The 27,478-nt window shown below is 30.5% G+C and overlaps 1 protein-coding gene across 5 annotated transcripts in view; it reads right to left on the bottom strand.

Annotated features, from left to right (window-relative positions):
- Window positions 1-1,919: 1,919 nt before the first annotated feature.
- The window catches only part of LOC105833238 (neutral ceramidase), a 69,290-nt gene continuing 43,731 nt past the window's right edge, over window positions 1,920-27,478 (bottom strand). For all 5 annotated transcript variants that reach the window (XM_036292743.1, XM_036292744.1, XM_036292741.1 and 2 more), the window contains 8 exons: window positions 16,595-16,717; window positions 15,594-15,788; window positions 10,688-10,915; window positions 9,488-9,583; window positions 9,049-9,219; window positions 4,525-4,640; window positions 3,580-3,748; window positions 1,920-2,198 (listed from right to left, as the gene is read on the bottom strand). In XM_036292743.1, the coding sequence (XP_036148636.1) occupies window positions 2,154-2,198; window positions 3,580-3,748; window positions 4,525-4,640; window positions 9,049-9,219; window positions 9,488-9,583; window positions 10,688-10,915; window positions 15,594-15,788; window positions 16,595-16,717 (1,143 nt within the window). In that variant the 3' untranslated portion in view covers window positions 1,920-2,153. The remainder of the gene's footprint in view (window positions 2,199-3,579; window positions 3,749-4,524; window positions 4,641-9,048; window positions 9,220-9,487; window positions 9,584-10,687; window positions 10,916-15,593; window positions 15,789-16,594; window positions 16,718-27,478) is intronic.

Below are 27,478 nucleotides of genomic sequence, written 5' to 3'. Positions count from 1 at the left end.
TTTTGATATTTTTGCTATGCACCTTTTTTCTAGAGTTTTCACAATAGAATCTCGGAAATCGCGAAAGATATCAATCTCAAAGAAACTTCCAATATTCTTATTTTGTAGATTTTTTCTTTTAGAATACGTTGTTTAAGATGCATCGTTCTTCTTTCAGAGTATGGCGCAAAACCTTACTAATATAATTGTTTATGGATACAGTCATTATCATCGACTTAATTTAAGTTTCAGTGTTTGTGTATAGAATATATATGTATCCCGTTGAAATAAAAAAATTAGAATTTTTCTGTATAAAAATGTATATGCTATCTCATGTAATGATAATACGGTCATCTGATAGTACATGTAATCATAGTTAATTATAGCCATTGAATTCTAATGGAATATTAATTTGAAATAATTACAGATTAGTAAAAGATATTGTTGATAAAATTATTTTTTAAAAACCTGATTTTTGTTGCTTGCAATTCAATTCAAGTTTGTCGTCTGTCATATATTGATATACCAACCCTTTTTTCAGAAATGTAACTTTTAATAAAAATCCGATAAATAGGCACCAAGAGCAAACTTCATCGTAGAAATTACAATTTGTCATTATTGTTAAGATCAGTTTCAAATATTAAAATAACATCATTCATATTAAGAAATAATATTGCATAATATTTGATAGCTTATTCCTTTCTATTTTTAACAAATTTTTGTTGTTGTTTCAATAAATGCCCACAATCCCTTCTCTGCGTTAAAAAAAATACCAACCAAAATCTATAAAATTCGTTAGAACAAAAAGTTAGAATAAAAACATAGTTTTTTTCATAAGTATAACACATTTTTGTTCCATAAGAAACAAATACGCTTCTGTTTAATTTTATGTAAATTTCCATACATTTACTATACGTTCTTGACGTAAGCTCTACTTTTACAGCAATTAAATATGCATTTCTTAAGAAATAAGTTGCTTTTTGCAAATAGCACAGTTATGTCGTAAATTGTCTTTGTTATTATTACTGCTACATTGTAAGTTTAAACACTAGACGAATTAGCCTGAATTTTTCTATGTAGCATTTCGCATAATATATACTATATCATTCTTCAGTAGTATGACAAATTATCAAGAATACTCTATGCCTTGAAATCTCTATTTTTAAAACCAACATTAAATTATACATACATAACCAACATGCGCATTACAGATATACATAGAAAGAAATACTTAGAGTTGAATTGAACTGTAATACTATTGATAATGACTCATTTACAATTGTGCGCAGTCTATTTTCAAGTAATCATTAAAAGCAATATTTAGACATAAATATTTTTTTCCAATATAACCCAAGTGGGAATTGAATATCGAGGTATGGACCAAGATTTGAAATGTAGTATTATAGGATTACAATGTCATAACAGTAATGATAAGTTGCCACTACGGTATAAGTCTTCTAAAGCGGTACCTCTTTATTTTTCAGAAATTAAACATTTCATTGTATTAATACGGATAAAAACAAGATCAGGCTTCAGGCCTGCCAAAACTCAATTCGCAAGCCAAACATGCTTCCACCTCTCCGCCGTCTCGATAAAGTGAAATGGAGAATAAACAAACAGGATAAGCGTTCTAACGTCTTTTTTGTTTAATCACCGTCTCATCGAGACAGCGGAGAGGTGGAAGCATGTTCGACTCGCAAGTTGAGTTTGAAGAGACCTGTACTAAATCATTAAAGAAACAAAAACCCATTAAACATCGTTGCTTTTTTCTATGTATGTGACATTTTATGTGATATTATGTGATATTTTCTACAATAATAACATTTTAGTCAAATTCGGAAATAATATAAATAATGGAAATAATATTTTGTTTTATTATTGTAAATTTTATTATTATAATAAACAATATCATCGGACAGTATTAATTAAACAACCACGTATTTATGAGGAGAGAAAATTGTTTATTTTATGTACAAGCTTGTGTGTAATGAACGCGAGAATCTTTCAAACAGAAAGTCATTCTGTTTACACACTCGTTAAATTGTAATTTAATGGATTATCTATTTACACATATATGTCGATTTTACAACTGAATCAATTCAATTGTAAAATAAGCGTAATAATTTCCTTGACTATGAAAGCACGTAAGAAAGGACAAAAAAGATATCAAGTCATCATCCATAGTAACGTTGACGGATGTTAAGTGCAGGAACTTTCAACTGTAATCATAAAATAAATACAATTAAATATTACGCAGTACATTGTGATTTAATAGAATAATCGATATAATGATAAGAGCCATTTTACTCGGCATTAGGTAGACGTCTAAGTGACTCGACATCTATCTACGACATCAATCTAATATTTATATCCGGATATTAAATAAATTCTTATTAGTATTAATGTTTGAAATGCTTTTCATTATACTTAATATTAAAGAAAAGGATGCGTATATATAAAATAGACTTATTTATATTTTTATAGTGATATAAAAACAATACTTTTTTGTAGTTTTAAGCTTTGACTTCAATCTTTAAAAATGATTAATTTGTCAGAAAAGTATTTAAAAAATCAGTAAATTTATCATAAAGCTATTAAATATAAATACCGTAAATTTTTATCGTTGAGCTTTACGAACGTATCAATCTAAATAATAAACATATAATTTCGCTTTTTCCGGAGTAACATGGAAATGCTTTTATCTCTAATAGTTCTCTAATAGTTTATGTTTTGCTTGATAAAAAAATTTTAAAAATTATTAATACTTAAAACAAAATCATTATTGATAGAAAGTATTTTAAGCCTTAACTACAATACCTGAGAGTATTGTGTGTGTTTTGTTTATTACATTTTATTACATCTTTAAAAAACTGGATTTCTTCTTTTTTACGTATTATATTTTTCTATGTATAAAATATATAAATTTTTATTTGTTAAATATATTTTATTAACGTAGTATTTTATAAGAATAACATATTATATATACAGTATTTAATCACTAGAAACTGTAAAATTCACGCAAAATTATTTTTAAACAAAATACTCTTTAATCAAATTAAGTGTTTTCATTTATTAATTGATGTCACATATCAGTTTTTACATAATATTATTTATTTCACTGTAGTTTTACTACAATGATATAGTACAATAATATAATACACTTTCATTGATGTATTCACATTTTCATTAATATATTCCCATCTTATGTGCATAATAAATTCATAAAAATTTAAATTTTAATATTTTCCTGACAAATATTAAAATTTTTTAAACATTAAAATCAAATTAAGCAGCTCAAAAACTACAAAAAATATTATTGCTTGCACTCCAGGTCCTAAAATAGTCTATTTTATCAATTTTTTTTAATTATAATATTTAAATATATAATACTAAATACTTAAGATATATGTAATAAAATAAAATTTAAGATTTATAATAATTTTTGTGGAAAAGTCCGTATAGATACATGTTCCATATTACTGAAATGTTTGCTTCATTAAAATACAGAATTGCATAGTGTTTATACTTTGTCTGTCGTTCTTTAATATATGAATATAATGGTAAATAAATGTATCAGTGGCACCTTACGTCGAAACTTACGTGAAAATGATTGGTGACACCATAGTAAGGATACACGCCACCAAGGACATAGCGATAATAACCATTATGTCGGATGCGATATTCGCCTGGTTTAACGTCCTGAGGGATTTCCCACGTAATGGTCACCTGACTCGACCCCAGTATCATAGAAGTTCGCCTCCATTGAAATCTAAAAGCGCACATATATCCCATTGCGATTTATTATGCTATAAAGAATAAAAATAAGGTACGGCTAAAAGAAACAGCATTACGGCGTTTCGTATTTCAAATTGCACCACTTATACAATTGTATATGTTTCAGAATTAATGTTCTTAATTATTTAGAAAATTAAAATGAAAAAAAAATAGATTTTTTTTTGTTGTGATAATGTTCTTGATTTTTCGGAAAAATCAAAACTGAGGAAAATCCTTCTTTTTTTTTCGAAAAATACAGATATGTAATAATGACAACGGACTTTATCAATGAATTACTTACAAGAAAACTTTGCAAATCCAAAAATTCAGATTTTAATGAAACTTGGCACACAAATATGAAGGGGGTAAATATATTAATTTTAAAACTTTTAATTAAAAATAAAGAGACTTTTTTTTAATATATCTCATAAATTAAACAAAATATTAAAAAATGTTTTATAAAAAAATTTTACTGTAAAAAATATTTTCAAAAAAATTTCAAATTATTTTTTGTCGCAACTAAAAATTTCTAAATTCATGTACAATATTTACCCTCTCCACATTTACGTCACGTTTTATTTGAAATCTGAATTTACGGGTTTGCTAGGTTTCCTTATTAGTTATTAGAGAAAAATTCTGAATCTTAAAATCACCTACGTAGACAATAAATATGACGTTAGCTTAAAAGAAAAAAAAAGATTTAAAGAAGCGTAGCAAGAAAGTACAAAAAAACTGTTTTTTCTTTCCTAAAATTTTATTTAATACACGTACTTAGTCTCCCAATCAGCATCTGTGGCGACCGGTATCCATACTTCATCATCCTCTAATCGCTCCACCGTCAGGAACGTACTATCGGCCATTAAATTGTTACGGGGATGACCGGCGACCTGCAACAGAAATAACGGCATTACCCTGTACAACTGTGCAAATCTTTCTTTCCCTCGATTCATTATTCTTGCGCTTCAATTGTAATCGAACGCGCAAGGTATTTGCATCAATCTATTCGAAGATAAACGAGAATCTCGAGCTGTTTCCACCTTAAAATACGCTCTCTCTATTTGGAACGGAATTGCAATGCGACGACGTGTTTTCCATACCGCAACTGATACCAGAAAGCATGCTGCGTTCGTGCGCTAAGAGAAGTTTTTCCAGGCGATCAATACACAGCCGAGAGCAGCTAAAGCGGTTCTAAAGCGGCTCTCGGCCTCGCGCGTTAAGTTACGGACTATGATTCATTTGTACCGGTGCTTTCACGATGCATCCCGCGCCTCCGCCACCGGAAATTATAGCCCGAAGGTAATTTATGATTACTTAATCCGTTCGCACCGCGTCACCGAAGGCAACCTATTTTCCGAGAGCGTTACGCGAGCGCGCGGGAAAACGTCGCCGCTGCTTTTTATTGCGTGACTCAATCGCGATAAAAATTGTGGATCTGCCACGATTAACGCCGAGCGACGAGTTCCGCCCATCGAAAGATCGACGCGATGATCATTCTTGCTTTCATTCATTAGAATCAATGGAAAGCGTGTGTGCTAGAGAAATTTCTTGAAAAAAAAAACTCAACACACATTAAAATAAAGCAGATGCCACGCTGTTCATTATGTTTTAAAGTAAATATGTATGCTTGTAAATCTGTATACAGATATGCGCAAAAGTAATTAATTTAGCAAACACGGTCGATCAGCTAATATTCGTACGCAATGTACAATTAATAACTTCATTAATAATCTGTGCCTTTTATAGTAATTACTGCAATGACGTTATTTATTTTCAATTAAATTAACCGACTAATTACATTTAGCATTTGCGCAATTCTGGTTAATTTATAGCCGGAATCATAAAACAATATAAAATTGAAGTCACTTAACGTATACTCATTTATGTTGTTGTTATTTATTCATGTATAGTTATTTATTCATGTTATATAAGCCATTGTGGCCTTCGCAAGGGAAGAACGGAAGGAAGAAAAGGGGACGGATGAGCGAACAAGAAATAGCCGTGTAAGGCTCTTTTGTTCGAATTTTCGCCGTGATGTCTTAGCCACGTCAAGTTCGTAATATCGTCGTGTCGGACAGTGATTTCGTTTCCGTTACACGGAAAATTCCATCGAAGGACCATTTAGGAATTATGATTAACTTCGAAGTTCTATCTTTCTTATAGGAAAGTGATTTAACAATACGTAACGCGATCAATTTTTCCAGGCAGTAACATTAACGACACAATAGGCGAAAATATATAGACGCTGAATTTACTGAGAAATCAATTGTGTATCGTGATTCCACGAGTTTAGTCTGTATATTATTGCGAATTCACAAAGTGTTTCCTGTTGTCGCAGCAGGCGGCCTTGATCAGCGATGTTAGTCCGATTCGCAATGGGTTATGCCGCATTATTGCAGTGTTTACAGACAGCCGGTATACACAGCATAGTAATCGCTCCATTTCGCAGCAACCACCGTTCAATGGCTCGTGAAGCGAACGGCACACCGTTATACGCAAAATGGAATTGCACGTGTTTTGCTTAAGTTACCGACCCCTTTCACTCCGTCCTATCCAAATTCAATTATCGTTGCATTGCGCGTAATGTTTCCGTGTGACGCTGATATGGGTTTCATTCAATTTGCGGCATCATCAGTTGCTTTATTATTTGGAGAACGGATGATGATTTTACGAGAAAAATCCATACGATGAGACATTTTAGCTTACGCGAAGAGAAAATACTCTTACAATTAAAGTTTATTCTCAAAACGATAGGTGGGAGAACATAAACTCCGAGAAATTTTACTACACGTTTAGTAAAATTTTGTAAAATTTTAACACAATTAAACTAAACTATTTTAGACTACGTGTTGGTTTTATTATAAAATACCTTGTTTGAATTTTATTAAATTTTATTTTAATTATAATAATTGTTTATAATGTTGTTCCACAACTGTCATCATTTTGAGGGTGAATTCTAAGAGAAAATTCTCTCCGTGTGAAACACGAAAAAGTGTAACTTTTGAAGATTAAAAAAATGCTGTTGTATGTATGCTTCTACACATCTACTTGCACATATTTAGTAAACCATACCAAATCTACAAATTTTGATATAGCTATACACACACACACACACACACACACACACACACACACACATATATGTGTGTGTGTATATATATATATATATATATATATATATATATATATATACGCACATATATTATATATATTGGTTTATATGTTTCATAAATTTAAAAATAAAAGCGTTTTTTTTAGTCGGTAGTACTTTTCGAGTTATATAGAGCTTGAAAATTATAATACCGCCGACATTATCATTACTCAAGGTTTATCGCGGGGAGATTGCACGGTCGGTTATAACTTGAAAAATATTTAATGAAAAGATACTTAATTATAGTGTTGTAAGAACTCCCAAAGTAAGCTACAAGAATATGTAATGAAAAAATAAAAAGTTTTAATTTAAGAAGAATTTAAGATAATTTTCACGGGATCTTTTTAAACTTCAAATATCCAAGGTCAGACCAATGGCACAATTTTATGTCCTCCTTGAAACCATGAAACTTTTGTAAGAACCATTTTTTGTCTAAGACCTCGTAATTTTTAGTTTTCGTTTATTAATTTTCCAATTATTTATTATGTTATTATTTATTCGAAATATACACGATAAAACAATTTTATTATAAAAACATATACAACTCTGGGAAAAATAATTCTCCCAAAATACAGTTATAACTCATTTTGGGTCCTACAATTAAGTAATAAAATTATGCGGATTGCTCTGAAGTAAAAATAATTTTTGCAGAATTGAATATCGACGGAACTAATTGAAAGATTTAATTAGTATAATTTAAAAATCTTTGAAATATATGGAATAGCTAACTGCAATTTTTAGTTAATAGGGTAATTTCAAAAAATAAACATAAAATTACAGTTACGAATAATCAAAATAATTTGATAATTAATCATGGGGCCCCAAAGTAAATTATAACCGTATTTTGAGAAAACTATTTTTCCCAGAGAAATACTTACATATGAAATGTGTTCATATTTATATATACTGATGTTTTTCTTTTATAAAATTTTTGTTTGGTATAAAAAATTAATAGTTATACTGAAAAAATAGAAACTATTTAAAAAGATAATTTTCGATTTGTTTTTTACAAAAAATTCTTTGATAAAATGCGAAAAAATTGCCCATATATAATCATATCGCTACGCTTTCACTTGGCGCAAGACACTACCGTGTCTAGCGATGTATTTTTGATTTATAAAATATATATATATATATATATATATAATTATACATGGACATTTTATTTTATTTTATGATTATTATTTATTTTATATCAAATAGAAATATAAACAGAAAAAACCTATTATAAACATGTATGGACATATTTTGTATATATTTATATATAAACAATTTTTTACCGGGTATATATTTACTTTTAATAACTATAAAACTTGACATAGTTATCTTTTGTATATGTCTAATAACGCAATGACATTTATAATGATTAACATACACTTGATGAAGATTGATGGAAGATGGAAGAAGAAAAAAATTGATGAAAATGTGCACTCAGAAAGATCCAAATAATATGTACGTAATTTAGTTTAATATACATTCAATAGGTCATACAAAAACAAGACTCAGATGAACAACTTTCGAATTTAATTATTATTTTCGGTCTTCTCTTACGTAATTTACTTAATTAGTTAACCCTCCGTCTGTACACTGACCTCAAAAGGGAACAAGCGAAATTTTCCACTTATGTAGCCACAAAACTGATGATAGGCAAAACTTGGCTCTCCTCCTTAAAGAAACTTAGTAATAATAGGTACTCATACCCAAAAGGACGCTTTGATCCGACACTTGTTGTTAAAACGGCAGCATGTACAACTTTTCAAGTGTTCCAAAAAGGCCCAGTGCACAGACCGTGTTAGTATTTTGTGACAGTAAGAAATATTTGATTTTTGTATTTTTCTTAATTATTTTGTTATTTTATATTATATTTGCAATACCTATTTGTCTTAGAACATTTTATTTTAATTAAGTTGGAACTTTACATAGCATAAAAACTAATAAACATTCAGCCATACCAAAACTTAAATTCAACATGTTTACTAAATATGTTGAAGTAGATGTATAAAGTCGTAAAGAATTTGTGCGGCAATTTTCATTAAAAAGAATTTCTAAATATAGAGATTACTTTTCGCGCTCTAGAATACTCACCTTAAAACACTTTTTTCGAAACGACATAAATCATTGGTAGAGATACCAAGGGAGATACTCACAAAAATCGCCGTAACCGTGTCACCGGGCGACGCGACTTTCGGCGGCTGCTGGATGACATCCCCGAAATTGCGTCCCCATCGCGGAGTGTCGTAGAGCACGGGCGGTACAAGAGTGATCAAGTTACTTTGTAGCAACTTCGGAGCGGGTGGTCCTGGTGAAACAGGTTTACTCTGCAATAATGATAAAACGTAACGTGCGATCTCGATATAAATCCTGTACATGATTAAGTATCGGTGACTCCGCGATGACGTGCAAAAGATAAATGATATAAAGTTTCCCGTGAAAATAATAATGGATTACTAAGCCGAGAAATATTTTCCCTATTGGACTAATCCCATCTTGCTAGTAGAGAAAAAGATCTTCTCGAATTCGAAATTGATTATTTTCTCGCATACTTTACATTTACACATACCGAACACGTATGTTTTATTTACTCACTTGTATGGCCGCCTGTACTAGTTCTTGATATTGCTTCAAGTATATTGTAAGCGTATGCGGGCCGTAAATTGTCGACGCGCCTTCGTATCTCTGTATCTGAAAGTTAATAATTCAGCGAATATTATGCATTATGCATCGGGGGATGTTTTAGAAAAAAAATGGATAAGGTGCAAAGATACTCTTTAGATCTCATTTATATTTCGATGATTTTACGTGCTACTTATCTCGCTACTAAGTAAAAAATTTATCATAAAACTACATGTATGAGACAAACGAATTTTGTGTCAGTAGAAAAGTTGCTAAAAAATACTATCGTCTTAATTCGTATTTTATCACAAAGTTTTACATTTGTATATTTAGTATAAGCAATATTAAGTAAAAAATATAATAAAAATGAATAATATGGATAATATAAGTAATATGAATAATAGACGAAAATTTAACAAATCACGCATCTTATGCGTATTAATAATATTTTTCAAAAATCAGGAATACATGATTGACGTTAATTCCTAATTCTTAATTTATATAGTTGGAAATAATGTAATCATACAATTTTATACTTATATTAAATTATTGTATTTTAGAAAAAAAGCTTTTTATTGTACAACATTTTGTATACATCATGTTTTTCAAATTGTATACCACTACTAATTTATTACGATATAAAATTTAAGATTAATAAGCAATAATAGTAAAACTAATAGTTGATATAAATAAAAATATTAATTGCAAATAAATATAAACTGGTTTTGTTTCGTCATTTTTATTTTTTTATTTATTAATTATTAATTATTTATTTAAAGTATGAATATCAGTTAATAATTTTTTACATTTTCAATTTACATTTTTAGGAAACCCATATGTACGATTTAGGCGACAAGTTAACGATATACTTTTCAATATGTTACTAAAGGACTTATAATAAATTAATTTGTTTCTAGAAAGATTAAACATTGCAGTAATATCTGAAACATCAAGCCTGTAATTCACTTTATGCTCCAATATTTCACGTAAAAATCTTACGTAAAAATCAGTAAATCAAATGGGAAATAAAAAATAACTTAAATAGTATGCATTCGGCAACTTTTTCCTATTATAAATCGAGGTAGTTGATCGGACACGTTCTGTGGAAACCTCAAAGTGGATCCTCGAGCGAATATTTAAGTTTAGTAGTAATAATGAACACAGTTAATTTACTTGATATTCCTCAGGCGTTGTTATGTAATCGCTGTAAGTATTGCAGAGCCCTGCAACTATTACAGACGTTTCGTCGGATGCATCGTTCATGACTTTCTTGATAGCCTCTCGCAATCTTCTTCCGGACATTGTCGTGAATTCACCAGGCACGCCGGCGATGACGACGTTCCCGATTACGGCTACTTGTGTCGAGACGATTTTCGGCTGCCATTGATAGGGGAGTTTCATCTGAAATCAGTGATTCGTCCGACGATTTAATGCGATAACTGTCGAAACGTAATAATTTTAAAACGTTAAATTACTGCTGTGCTGCATATCATGCAGTACTGACATTTTCATCTTCTTTCCATACAAATTGCGACTCATTACTTATCTAAACACGATAATTTACATTGAGTCTTATTGTCGATATTTCTTTGTACATAATATCTATAAGAAGAATCTAACGCACAATAAAATCTTTTTAATCATATATCATAATTGCATTCTAATGGCAACATTAATTGTATAATGTGTAGATTCAAGATTGCAATGCAAAGTGAGAAAAAAGTACTTGTAGTGTTGCTTTAAAAAAATAATTTAAAATTATTTAGATAAAGATAAGATAAATTATATGTAAACATATATATCTTAGATAAGATAAAGATAATTTAATTTGAAATTTACTTAAACAAAAGATAAGATTATTTTATATAATGATGTTTTATATAATTTTAAAATAATATTGCTGTTAAGTAAAACAATTTAGGACATGAAGACATTATATTGATACTTTTCACACACACACACACACACACACACACACACACACACACACACACACACACACACACGCACGCACGCACGCACGCACGCACGCACGCACGCACGCACGCACGCACGCGCACACACACACACACACACACACACACACACACACACACACACACACACACACATATATATACATAAAACATACAATGCATATATAAGACAGTAAAGTGTAAAGTAAGATAGAAAAGGATACCATGTAAAATCAGTGAAAATTAAAATAGTTATAACTCAGCAACCGTTTAGTGGATGCGTTTTCAATTTTTTGCAGTACATTAGGGAAACTAAAAGAACAATTTCACAAATTTTTAGCAACTTTGTACCATTTTAAACTTTAGTCCGATACATCCTTAACTGCCCAAGGGATAAATTTGGAAATAATGTGAAATATTATTTTACGACTCAAGTAGACAGTTGTTCTAACTTGATAAAAAAACAACCCTATGTGTGTTAAAACTGCAGTCATTTATTTGTATTGAGTAGTAAGGTATTCTTTTTAATCTGTTTTGAAATTTTTATCTTTTTTTTAATGACAAAAGTTTTGAAAGTTATTTATCAATCTGGCGATATTATAGTATGTACTTATAAGATTGCAAAACATATATTGCTCTCCCAAACAGCACAATATCTAAAATTGGGACATAAGACTTCTAAAAATTGTTTTTAAATATTTTTTTAATAATATGTTTAAACAATATTTTTTAAATGTCTTATGTTCCTATTTTGGACATTGTACTGTCTAAACTTTTACTCATTCAATAAAATTATATTTATTGAAAAACGAGACGAGATACAGCTAGTGAGACAATTTTAGGTCTGAGACCCACTAACTATAGCACGAGTTCCTATATTTCCCCTACTACTCGCGTCAAGCGCGTGCTAGCATTAGAGCATACTAGTGCTATATAAAATAGATAAATGTTTTGTACATAAGTGTTTAGGATACATTTTACATTTTTTACAAAATCAAAATATTTTACCAAAAAAATAAAAAAAATAAAAAAGAAAAGTGTCTCACTGTAGTTCGCGCGCTCTCACCTATTCGCAATTTTATTTATAGATCTTAATTTCTTAAAAATAAAATTTTTTTATAATTTAATTTAACAAAAAATATTTCTCTTTTGATTTAGATCAATATGCAGATAAAAAATCAAAAATATAAAAAAATATATAAAGAAAATATATAACTTACATTATGTAACTAATAAAATGTTTTGTAAAAGTTTCCGAACCATTTATAGTTTTAAGGCAACTTTTACATTGCGCTACTATTTTCTAATTTATGTAAACTGTTGTTATCGTCTCAAAAAATTTTTCTGTTAAAATAAATAATAACGTAAAAGTTAAGGCTAACGACAATACATCATACTCGTTGTTCACATTAAATAATTTTAAAAAATTAGCTTTTTTTATCTAATTTATAAATGGAGACACTCTAATAATTAAGATAATTAAGACAACTTAAAGCTGTTTGTTATCTAAGTAATTATCTAGACAATTTTATATAGATAACAATAAATACTATTTGTGACTATGATTACATGTTAAAATAATTATGCTTAAACGGTTTATACTTATTATTATTATTGTTACAATATTATTAATCCTACCATCATACCGGGGTAGTTTTGTACTCCAGCGCGAATTTGCATATATCTCTTAATTTTGCATATGAAGGAATCAAGTCGAGACACCCGATCATAATTCAATTTAAACTCTTACGAATAGAAAGGGTATCAGAACGTTATTAGCTTCTAAGCAATATAAATGTAAAGTGGAAATAGGGTACTTTTATACCCCAGTCTTACGTTTGTATATACATTTCGTTCGAATACCGCCGCAAAATACTGTTTTTGTTCGACATAAAGAATGGACTAAGTATCGCGATAGATAAACGTGCACTTGCTTTAAGAAAACCATCTTATCCCGGTTTTAGATCTATCGTTTACCTTTCTAAAAATGTTTTGTTTTTTAAAAAATGGCAAAGATACGATAGATTTTTTACTCATTTTTGCGATTTTTTCAAACTTTATTTTATTTAAATTAATTGTTAAGTATAATGTTAATTAATATTATTGAGAATTATACTATCGTCTTCATCATAGAAAAACGAAAAGATTAGCACAATATTGATTTCAGTATATCTATTCAATGCAGAACGCTTCAGAAAAGATGGGGTACATTTATAACCCAGTGTGACGTTTATAAAAAAATAAGTTTACATTTCTAGATTTAATAATGACATACAATGTATTACACTAATAAAACATGAATGCATCATAATTAAACCAATTGATAATAATACAATTGATAGTTAGTATTCAAAAATATTAGGCAATTAAATAGTTTGGAGAGTTTGAGTTTTCAGAACATCAAATAGTTTGAATTGAATGTTTTCCAAACTTTTCAAACTAAAAGTATGTTTGTACTATTTAACGGGGGACCCCACCCTTGAGGGTTCAAAAAAATCGAAAATTTTTTATTGCTTTAATCATTAGTTTGAACCATTAAGAATGCAAGAAAAAAGTTCCGGAAGCGAAATTCAAAGTCAAAGTGATCGGAAAAGTAAATTTTCCGAAGCAAAAATCAAGTACGACGCAGCACGCACGAAGAAGGGAGGAAAAAGTCCCACGGAGAAGACAAAAGAGAGTAGGTCATTATTAGTGATCAGAAAAAAAGCTGATGAGGCTGATGAGTTGGCAGAAGGTCAGTTTTATAGTGCAAGCATCGCAAATTAATGATAAGATGAAAATTCATGCTGTGACACAGTATAATGTTTCAAAAACTTTAAACGCGTTTTTCTCGAAACTGCATTTTCCGAAACGGTGTGCAAGATAACTCAAAAAGTTTTCATCTGATTGACTTCAAATTTTAACGGAATATCCTTAGCAACATTCTCTATCGACTCACGTAGAATTTCTTGCAAAATATTTATTTTTATCGACAATTGAAAATAATTCTTTTCCGAAAAAATAAAAACTTTTTTTCAAACCATCGCGAATTCAAGAGAAATCAATATTTTTAAAAAATCTCTACATGACCCGATAACTATAACATAGATGGTGTCATTTTTTTACATGTACCTAGATTAAACTGTTTTGCCGAAATCATGCACATCGCTTGAGCCTGTTTTATGAAAAATGTTCCCGTAATTGGAGCAAAAAGATGCCATTCTGTGGTTCAAAGAAAATTAAAAAAATTTTTTTACATTAGAAAAGAAGCGTAATAAAATCCTTAAATTGTATTGGATAGTTTCTTATTCATTTTTCCCTCAAAAATTTACAAACTTAGAATTGATTTTTAGGTTTCAAGAATGGGATCCCCCTTACTTTACATTCACAGATCCAAAAGATCAAAATTACTATAAATAAAATTTAAATTTTCTTCATGTTATTGTAAAAAAAAGTTAATAAAAAATAAGTTTTTTGTTTCTAATGCATACTGCTTTTCTAATCTTCTTTACTATTCAAAACTGTCTAAACATATGACATAATAATTTAACATTACAGATCGATCACTACTCAAACTGTTCAAACTATTCTGAATAACTGAATGCTTAGTTTTTTTTACTTCGAACTAATAGAACAAATCAAACATACAATATGTTTAAATCTCTTGTCTACATCCTATTAATATACAAAATAATTACATTTTATAATATTTTTCGGTTACTAACTATATTTATAATAATATTGCAACCAGTTTTGTGTTATCATATTATTATCATAACAATATTATAATAACAATAATAATTTATATAAATAAAACATGTGCGTGTTGGATGCGTGCGTGCGTGCGTGCGTGCGTGCGTGCGTGCGTGCGTGCGTGCGTGCGTGCGTGCGTGCATGCGTGCGTGCGTGCGTGTGTGTGTGTGTGTGTGTGTGTGTGTGTGTGTGTGTGTGTGTGTGTGTGTGTGTGTGTGTGTGTGTGTGTGTGTGTGTGTGTGTGTAAAACAATAATTATTTTAACATTTTATTATACTTAGCAAAAATGGAAATTGACGTATAATTGAAATTAATTTGATAGGTCATTTCTTTTTAAATAGTCATATATATTAAATACTTTTTTCTCAGTGCACTTCAAAAGATTGACTCACCCGTCCGGTAGCTAATAAAATAGGTTTTGGACTTTGACAGCGAATATCGTTTTCCGTGGGAGTAGCCAAAAAGTTTCGTACAGCATTCCAAAAGGGATTTGACGTCGTTGTTCCCTGCTCGAAAACAAACGAGCCAGGTCCATCAGTTGTACCAGCTGCGAAGCTATAGCCCATTGCAGGTACACAGCCGTGCACCTAATAAAAAAATCCAAATAAATCCTTCCTTTGTCGAAAACTTGTGATACGTCAAACGTTATAAGTTCTTTTTTTTAAATTTTGGAAAAAGAGATCTTGTTTTCTTAGCATATAATGTTGGGAAAAAATATTGGGAATATTGAAATAAATTTAAAAAGTTCTAAAATGTCATACAGTATTAAATTAGCTAGTAATTGATTACTAATTTTAAGTATTAATTAAAAGCAATGATGTTAGTACTTCTAATACTTAAAATAAGTAATAATTACTGGCCAATTTAATACTGCCCAGCATTTTTATGAGAAATAATTAAAAAGTAATTAAACTGTAAAAAAATTTTTAATTAAATTTTAATTAACAATTAAATTGTGCTAAAGTAAACTGAAACTTTAAAATGTTATAAATCCAAATAAAAACAAGGCCTTTTTTTTGCACACCGTATTACACTCCATAGATATTAACATGTGATAGAACACAGCACTTATAATTTGTTTACACAATAAAATACTTGCACAATTTTTAAACTTACAACATTTTGTGATACGTTTTATGCTAGCGCCACACTATGCGCGTATTCGCGATTCGTAATTCATAATTCGCGATTTATCTGACCACTCGACCAGCGAATCAATGCGAATGACGAATCGCGCATGATGAATCAACGAATTTTTTCACCACACTATTCATGAACGTCAGATAAATCGCGAATTACGAATTACGAATTGTACGAATCGCGAATACGCGCATAGTGTAGCGCTAGCATTATTTGTTCTCAGGATTACAATCAAATGCTAATCGTTATTTACCTCTTCAAATTTGCCCGTGGTTTCGTTATAGAATTCTGTGGACTGTTCTGGCATATCCACGTATTGATGAACCGCTCGCACTGGCCCAATCACTTCCACTGATTCGTCACTTTGCCACAATCTCTGCAAGACAAAGGGAATTTTACATGAGCGTAATACTTCATAATGGAACAATAGAAATTATCATACGTACATTTAAAGTAATTTTAATTCTATTAAATCTATAAGCCACTTGCGTGATTTATATATTATAGAAGTAAAAATGCTATCTTTCATCATACGCTTTCGTCATCCTTCATCATACTTCTACGATTACGTAGATAGCTTATTTTATAACTGCAAAAATTTGATTATACTCGATTGCGAAGAAAATAGATAAACGAAGTTAGTATAAAAATTCTCTCAATGATCGTGATCTTCGATTTTCCCATACAACAAAACTGATGATGCAGAAGTATGCGAAGGCTTCGCGTATGACTCAATAGCGTACAGATAAACTGATAGACTCGGATGATATGAAGATTATTATTGTCGGAATGAAGTTGATATCCGGATGTGATTGCGATTATATATCGTGAGAGTTTAATCTAGTATCGATCATAATTATAGTTATTAGACTCCCGCATGTTTCGTAGAAATATGAAAGTAAAACGTTGCACAATCCGCAAAAGAAGCTATGAATAATTATATTGTTCTGCTCAATTTATGAATAACTTCTTTTATATTATTTTCTTTTATATTCTATATAATTTAGATGTTGTATTATTACAAAAACACGAAAAGTTAAGTATATTGGTAATTAAATAGCTCATTAAATTACGGTTTACGATTAATAATTAAATTACAGTTTTAGCTCTAAATAAATAATTTACAGTATAAAATTACAATGCATTTTCAATTAATTAATTACAATGGCTTAATTAAGCTTTTCAATGATCACTTTGATCTTTTATTTACGTGAAAAATGTGAAGCTTCAAAATTGGAGCTCGATTTTGGATGGAGCTATTGCAGATTATTATAAATTCCATGAATAACATGCGTATGCATTGCAGAGAGATGGAAAATGTACATCAAGTACATATACCTTTTAATTAAAATATCGTGTTTATATTTATTAAAGTATGCCTTTCATTTAGTTATTAAGTCTCATTATTTAATTATTAGGTTTGCAAAAAATATTACAAAAGCACAGCAAGTTTTTAACAGTTTTTATTTGTCATATTTTTTTATTTTTGTTAAAGTTAAAATATATAAATATATTTACCTGAAAAAAATAAAAGAAGAATACAGAAATCAAAATCAACTTAACAAAATATCATTAGCACAATGTAACACACACACACACACACACACACACACACACACACACACACACACACACACACCACGCGCGCGCGCAAAGAAGCAGCAATAAATAAAATTGTACATTTTTAAATAAAAATTTTATCATTGCACTTTAAAATTATGTATTATATATATAAATATATAAATTGTACAATTTTAGAAATTTTAAAACTTAAAAATGGTATTAAAATTCTATTATAAATTTAGTAAAATTTTATTAGGGATGCTACCATAAAATATTTTTTTAAATAAAATTTTATTGAAACGACTGTTACAAACTGAAACTAAAGTATTATAATAACTACTATAACTTTAATAAAATATTATTAATTTTATTTAAATTATCTTAAATTTTATATTAGCGTTATAAAAACATAGTGAAATTTTAGTTTTAGCTTAAAGAATAACAGTTTTAATAAAAAATGTATTTAAAAAACTGATAATAGCATTTAGTAAAATTTTACTAAAATTATTGAAAGTTTTATCAAAATAAAGAAAAAAATCTTTAATTTCCATGTGTATGTACGTATTGTGATTTATAAAATTATATATTTCTAATAAACTTCTACGAAGAAAAAATTCTCTTTGTTTATCAACGAAATAACGTTTCATCTCTCTAATCGAAAAATCCGCGACTGATACTCCGCAGAAGGTACCCTGCACGAGAAGACAGTAGAAAAGTAAACTGAAACGGCAAACGTGCGTGCGTACGGCGGAAGTCGGAGGATGTTTCGAAAAGTAGAAAAACACGGCTTGTATTTCCCGACGATGGCGCGATATATCGCGCGCGGAGGTGCGGAATGCACGCGAGCAAGCAAGTAAGCAAGTATACGCACGCACGCACGCAGGCACGCGTGAAACGCAGCATAGAGCTAGTGTAAAGGACCTTCTACGGCTGTAGAAACCGTTTCTCGCTCTCCTTTGTGATGCTAATACCTCTTCACGAAACTGACGATGGCTTCGCGGCCGGTCGTGCCCCCGTCACGCACAAGGAGCATGCGAATATATGTTAATTATCGCGGCAGCGAGGCTCGCCCGCGCGTCTCTCGCTTCTGTATTACGACGAAACGCTGCGAGAGCGGCGAAAGCCGAACGTTGAAACCTGAAACGCCGCTCTGTTTGGTCCGCGCTCGGAGCTGGACTCACCCGTTGGATGCGTCCGCATGAATACGCATCTGAATATACGCTTTGCCTACCCTGATATATAGCGTCCTGATTGCCCGCTTTTCCTCGGATAGCCGCGCTGTTAATCATTCGCCCCTCCTCCGTGACGCTTCGCCGCCGCGCATGATGTAATCCACGTTCTCTTATTTCGAGTTTTAATTGTAATCGCTTTATTCCTCTCTTTTACGCCTCTCGAATGTATGTACTCCATCACGTGTTCTCGCGCTACCGCCGAGCCGACGCGTTCGCGGATTTAATTTCCCTTCTTTGATTCTATAATGGATTTATATCTTCGTGCGATTTATTTAAGAATAAAACACAATTTTTTTTTATTATTTCTATTATTTTTCTACGGCTTATTAAAAGTTTCAAAGATATAGAGGACGCACCTCTGCCGCTGACAGCTGAAGTGCATTTGCGAAATTTACGTTAGAGTTACAAATGACCTGAGAAAGGGACAGACAGACAGACAGAGAGAGAGAGAGAGAGAGAATTTCATTTTTCCCCATTTTTCCAGTTTCGCCTACCTCTCCACGTTGATATTCGGAAATGCGCAAATCGAGAACCATTTATATCCGAGCACCGGCAAGTCATCCAGGTGTGTATAATGCTACGGCAGACCATAATACTACGTCTTCATAGTACGTCCGCGAACCACGTCGTCGAAGGGAAAGTAAGTGGCGGAAGGTGCCGTTGCGTGTGCGGGGAGATGTGACGCGAGATATTTCGGTGCGAGCGAGGAAACGATGACGAACGATGTCCGAGTGGATTAGACACGAGTGCCGTTGCCCGAGAGCGCATATACACAACATCCGTGACGGACGACGGTGCGCATAACTTTCCCGCCTTCGGGCATCGCCTTTTCATTTTTTTTTTCTTTTTTCTTTTTTCCTTTATCTCGCCGCGGTATGGTGTCACGAGCAGCAGATTAATGTGACACGATGATACACGCCCGAGACCGACGATCACAACCGCGGTAGCGAAATGCAAACCGTCATACCGCATCGTTAGCCGGCCACAGTGTCGATACAAATTCTTCAATGTAATGGCGTTTAATTAATATTAACATTTATCAGTGAACATTAATTAATAATGCTCAAATGATGTTGATATGTGCGCGACGATCGATACGCGGCAAATCTGATTGGAGCCAAGACAGCTGATCGATCATCGACGTCGCAGTCGTTAATCTGCTCTTGCACAAATTGCCGGTCATTATCTTCTCGAACTCTTTGGCGAATTGGAATATCGATTACACCTCGGAATTCAATATTAACGAGCCGATCAAGTCCCACGTAGTATATAGGCGGGCAGCCTTGTACCAAGACTTGCGACAACAAGGACTCGCGGCATGAGAACACTTAGACTCGGAAGCGATTCTATTGATCTTAATCAAAGGTTTTTCCTATTAGCATAAGTCGATCGTATCCGGTTGTGGCAATCCCCAGCTTGGCGAACCCTGCCATCGATCGCGGCGTTTATGGTATCTAGAACGGTGTTGTCTCTCGATACACCCTCAATTCCCTCTCGAAAAACAAACGACAAGTATTGAACAAAGAGAAAAAGAGAGAGAGAGAGAGAGAGAGAGAGAGAGAGAGACAAGGTCACTGCATCAGCCAATGACAAACAGATAAAAGCGAAAACATAATCTATAATTATTTTTTAGTAAAAAGTAATATCTTAATATTTTTATCAAATTAGATTTATAAAATATTAATTAATTTGCAATTTATTATTTTGAAGTCTTGGTGTTTTAATATTTTTCTTAAACATTAATTTTATTACTAGTAAATGTTCCAGTGACCCTACGTACAAATTTTTGTCTTACAATTTTCCTTCAAAATCGTAGTAGTCGTGGGACAACATACTATTTCTAGAAATACTTTTACTATAATTTTTATAAAATTCAACGAAATTTGATTAAACTGTCATATATTTTATTAGTAAATAATAATAAATTAGGGAAAATCATATAAAATTCTTTAAAATACTATATTGTTCCACGATTACTACAGATATCCACATAAACATTGCATAATTAATCACTAATTAAATCGTACTTAATAATAAGTAAAAACAAGATATAACCTTCAGAGGATGTAAATTTCTTATGGAACTTCATGCATATAAAAGCTGTCATATATATATAACTCTATATGTATACGTGAAATATAAATTGTTTAACAAATTCAGGAAAGTTTAATGTATAAGTATTTCTTCGTAATTTCGCCACAATTCTATTTTGATAACTTTCAGATTTATTCTTGGGGAAGCTTTTGAGGCCTTATGAGATAAATGTAACGACACACAATAAGATTGATGTTGAAAGAAAGAGGGTTACATCAGATGTGCCGAATTAGACGTAGCATTAACTTATATTATAGAAATTAAGCTATATCTGTCTCATATAAAACTAAAGCGCTTTCTGCAAAGTTTGTTCGGAAATAATTACTTTGATAAATATCGGTTTGATGGTATTAGTTTTTTATATTATAAATTTAGACACGCTTTTAACAGACGACTATAAATTATAAACATTTAAATTAATTGTAATAAAACGCATAAAGTTAATGAGTTTATAAAATTAATAACCCAGCGCAAACAGCTCGGATATAAAAAAGACGAAAAAGAAATCATATTCGATACAACAAATATATAAAATTCAATCTCAATTTGTACGTTATGTTTCATTTTATCCATTGACAATTATTAATCAACGAATATTGCAGCAATAGTTATATTTCCCTTTACAATATATGTATATTTAGGTAAATAAAAAATAAAACATTTAAAATATAATGTACCTGTTCGAAAAATGTATGATTTCATAAATAATACAAAACAGCGTCCGCTGTTCTGTACATACGGGTCTAAAAATAAAAGCGACTTACTCAGCGATTTTCAAGACGTAGCTAAGGAAATCACGAGCAAATCGATATTACACATATTAGCAACATTGGATAGTACTTTTTCGCTCAGACAACAAGTTAACGCGTGGGTGTTGTTGCGCACGTATGCAATCTCCACACATGCGGACGCAGTCAAGAATTACAGATGTGTTGGAGTTTTATCGTAAATCGAACGCTTCGAAGAGCACATTCAAATAATCCTGGCGCCACGTAATTAAATTAACGAACCTTTCAAGCAGGTTTGTGGTAGTTTACGGAAGAAAGTTATAGTTGCTGTACTAATAAGAACTTGATTGTATAGGAGAGAGATAATTAGAGATTACGTTATCGTCTATCGCATGCATATCGCTATTTACCGACGTATAATAAGCAAGCTCATATTGCATTCAATGCTTTTGTTTATTAACGCGTACATGCACGTTAATTTATAAATGCCTTGACGAAATAGTGTCGGAATTATTTAAATCGGCTTTGCAATCAGGATAGTAATCGGGAGAATCAAAGCCTCTTGAAATAACACGTTCATTATCTTCGTAAATATTGCAACATAGAGGATGTTTAATGCAAGCTACCGGCTTAACGTTATGGGTAGATAGCCTATAGACATTTTAATTAAACATCTAGCTCGTTCGAATCAGCAGTTACATTAAAGCTTGAAGGAATTTTCCCGTTTCGCAAAATTCCTCGAGGCACTAAGTACTTTATAGAAAATGCAAAGTGCTTCGGGGATACCTGTTCACCCTAAAAGCCTTAAGCTACCGATATACGAGTACATTTTTGCATGCATTTTTTGAATGACTGTGCTGTTTTATAAAATATGACATGAGCCTGCTTTTTAGCTTACAATAAAAAGTGTATGACTATTGGAGGGTTTTTTTTCGCGTGCAAGCTGTAGTTATATATAGATCGTTTTTCTTATGACGTCGGCGCGTCGCGTAGACGATAAAAAAGTTCTCGGGGATCGGAAGATTCTATTAAATTACAGGACATTGTATAGCAATATGAATATACACTGTTCTTTGTGCTTCTTCAATTAGTATAATTACCTTAATATAATTGAAATAATTAAGCGGATTTTTAATACGATTGTAATTACTAAATATAATCGAAACTTTAAACTGGTTCGAAAGTCGGTAATGTACTAAACTGATTTATAAGATATTTGAATTATTACGCATCAATTACAGCGTTTGACTCTTATTGCCCCAATACTTTAGTCCATTACAATATTTTTGTGTTTCGAATAATCAAAAGTTCCTTAATTAATCACCTTTGTTTTTTTTAAGAATTAATATATAATACTGAGCAACGCAAAACTTTCGTTGAAGTTTAATAAAGTATTTCTTATGTACTCTTGTCTACGACTGAACACACACAGAACAACAATAACAAATAATGATATTAAATTAAATATACAGATAAAAAATTTTAAACGTAACAGATCAAACATATTTCGAAAAATAAAAGATACATGAAAATGGTTTAGACAAAAATTGGTCTAAAAATGGACAAATAATAATTGATATTTTTAAGTCAATTTCTTATTTTTATTTTTTATAAAAATAATTACTATTTGTTTATAAAATTATGTATATATATATATTAAATTAACTAGTAATTTAATATTGTAATCGTTTAATCTTGTTTATCTTGTAACTGTAATTTAAAGATAGAAAAATCTATTTGGCACTCAGTTCAGTCGAAGATTATAAAATCACACAAAAAGATATCAAAAGATTCAGCGTAAGGCATATTTATATAATACATTAATACATAAGAGACATTTTGAAAATAAATATATTGTCAAAACAATAATATTCTTTTTTTCAGAATACATAATGTCTCTATTACATCAGGATTTTGAGAAATTTGTTATAACCTTTGCTAAAAATGTTTATATTCTTCAATAATTTATAACTTTAGACTTGTAAGCGCTACAAACTTTTGCAAGGTGTAAAATAAAAAGTCAAAGTAACTGCTACAAGACAAATAATAAACCAAGCAAAAGTAGTTTTAAATTTATGTACTACTAATTTCACTTAAGCTTAAATGGTGCAACAGTGGCAAGAATGGTTACAAAATCAATTTAAATAAGATTAAATATAATTTTAAAATTGTTTATTTTTTATCCTATTTTTTATCTTATATGTACTATTATACTAGATCTTCTGCTTTGTACTTTACAATAGTTTGTAGCGCATCCCTCCCAATTCAGAGTTTTTTGGTGTTAAAAAATATCAAAGTAGCGATTTTTAACTTTTTCACACCAGCTTTGTAAAAATCTAGACATTATACGCTGTAAAGACATTCTGTATCTAAACTCGTATTTAGCAGTTAAAAATCTATAAAAAATTATTTATAAAATCGTCAGATAAAAGATATAGCTTTTTGTTTGTGTATTCAGTTTGTGTAAAGTTATAGAACTCTTAAAATGATCATCAAATAAGTAATAATTCTATATCTCTTAAATATTCTCTTAAAAGAAGTTATAGTTACATCAGCGACTGATAATATCGCAGCAATTTGCATCAATAATTTGTAACGTTTTATCAGTGACTGAATATGAAAAAATTGTAACTAGTAATGCTCTTCAGTTGACATTTAGTTTGATAATCAATGACTGTTGCATACGATAATCTGCAGTTGATCAATTGATAATATTCTTCAGTTTAATGTTCAGTTTAAATGATAATAATCAAGTTATTTTTATCATTAACTGGTAAAACTGTTTCAATGTACTGATTGTTATCTATCAGTTATCTATCAATTAATACCCAATCTTCTGGAATTTTTTCTTAAAGGATATAACGTTAAAGTGTATAACACGATTAAAATGAAAAGGCCAACAATAGTCACAGCGGATCTTAATGCTCAAATAAATATTTAATATGTAATTTAATATACATTTTCTAGTTCTTTAAATTGTACCACAGTAATATAAAATTGATAATCAATTTATCATATAACGGCTTATAAAGTCAAACGAGAGTCAAACGTTGTCATTAGTACGCACAAATTGAAAAATACGAAATGCAATATTATTATTATTAACTAATTATAAGGAACAGTATGTTAAAATATTTTTCTACTTTTTCGAAGGTGCACTGCTCTACTCTCATTTGCCTTTATGATTTATGATCAAATAATTGAAGTATTTGTAATGAAATAGTTAGAAAGAATATCGTTGGTGAAGTTAACAGTATGTAACATTAATTATAATTATAAGTGACAATTTAAATCTTTGTAGCTTGATAAGCTCATTCTTTGGAATTGGTCATTGTATTTGTCTGAATAAAAGCCGCAATCTGTTATCCGTCTCTACAGTTTCCCGATCTGGAACATGCGGCTTTAAAGTTTTAATTTAATTTCCCACTTTCCCGATTAATACAAATTCAGATCGCGGCTTAGCAATCCAATCGTATACGCAAAGTACTTTAAATACCATTTTGCTCTAAAGAAGCGAGGGGGTTTTTTCGCGGCACAGGTAACTTCGTAGAAGCACATCGTTACACGTCAGAAACAAAATCGAAATAAGTCACTTTAATCAAAACGATAGAAACGAGGAAGAAATATTGAATGTGACAAAAAATACGTAAGAAATTTATCGCATTTCACAAAAGATAGCAATAATATGCAGGTTGATGTGTCTATCGTCTATAAAGATTTCGTCGATTCGCATGTTATGTAAATACCTAACACTAATAATATACGAAGCTGACTTTAACTAACTTAATTGAAATACGATAGCTTTTGAATCCCGTATATTAAATTTCCTGTATAATCCATGGTCTTACAATTCATACAATGATTACCGCGCGCTCCTAATTACTTGTCCAGCCCAGCTCTCTCAGTATACTCAAATACTATTTATAATAAAACTTGATTAAAATAAGAAATTGCGCATTACGTTTAATAAATTGCGAAACCTATAACGTGTATAAATGCCATATCTAGCATAAATGTCAATCCGTCTCTTGGAAAATTGCAATTGTTTGTTACGTGGTCGTGTTTCCGCGACAGACAGCTATCGTTTGCGAGGAGGACATGCGACAAGACTCACGACAATCGAACACGTAACTTGTTCTTCAGTAAAATGCATGCACGAGGCACGCGTGTCAGCTATAACAAAGCTATAACAAGTAAGTTTATCAGGAAATCAATATACACGCGATAACGATATTACAAAAAATGAATTCATTCAATGAATTGAATAAAATAGAAGTAATGTAGAAATCAAGAAAATATATGAAACAAGAATTTCAAATTACTCACGTATAATTTCCAAAAATATAAACGTACTCCACGTATAAAGTAAAATTGAACTTACTAGGATTTAAAATAAATAAACTTATTAAATACTTGATATAAGAGCAATATTTATTAAATTTACTTAATTCAACTAATTTATGATTTGTATTTTTCTATGTGTATACTTAAACATAAATAAAAGGTAAAAAAAATGCAGCACAAACTTGGAGCCACACTCATTTATCTAATTTATTCATAAACGTTATTTTAAAAAAGTATTCTTTGCTGATTAAAAAAAACTTATTTTCAAGAATTTTTTAGATACATGTGTCAAACCTAAAATATGAATTTTATAAAAATATTTATTAATTTTTTAGATATTTCAACAAAAAGAAATATTTCCTTCTTATAAATGTTAAATTAGGGACTAGAGATCAATTCTCTGCGAGTGACTGATTGACCTGAAATATAATAATAAAGGATTCTTTTAATTTATGTAAGGTGATGCATTGTTTACAACAAATATTGAAAACTAAAAACTGGTAAAATGACGACTTTTCAAAGATTATTTTAATTTGATTTAATCTTTCTCTCTCTCTCCCTCTCCCTCTCTCCCTCTCTCGCTCTTTCTTTCTTGCTCTCTCTCTCTCTCTCTCTCTCTCTCTCTCTCTCTGTTTTTCTTATTTTAAACTTTCAAGGCCGTTGTTTTATCAATTTTTAGTTTTTAATACTGACTGCAGTTTAAACAATGCATACACAAACTCATAAAATAGAAATTCTTTTTGTTTTATGTTAATCAAGTTTTATTGCTTTTTATTTAAAAATGTATAAAATTAACAATAACTATTGATAGGTTTGCAATCATTTGACATTCACATCATCCATTCACACATCAGTTAGATTTTCTTCTAAAAAACCGTTCTAAAATGTATTAGCAAACTATCAATGTAAAGTAAGTCAACAACAAAAGAATCAAGCGAATGATTTAGATGACACATAATAAATATCATTAAATGTCAAAGTCGCCTTCTTCCAAAACGTAATGCGATAAAAGTATTTCCATAAAAGATTTGCAGATAAATAAACAGTTATACATGTTAAATATATTTACAATATTATTTCGAAATGTAAATGTAAATCATTCGAGTGATGATGTGGCATTTTAATCGCCAGAATCATACCTTTTGATCTTCTTAAATACGATTGCTAAATACGTAT

This window comes from Monomorium pharaonis, chromosome 10, assembly GCF_013373865.1.
Source record: "Monomorium pharaonis isolate MP-MQ-018 chromosome 10, ASM1337386v2, whole genome shotgun sequence".
Lineage (NCBI taxonomy): Eukaryota > Metazoa > Arthropoda > Insecta > Hymenoptera > Formicidae > Monomorium > Monomorium pharaonis.
The sequence above is the reverse complement of the archived record's forward strand: the minus strand, read 5'-3'. Positions and strand labels throughout refer to the sequence as shown.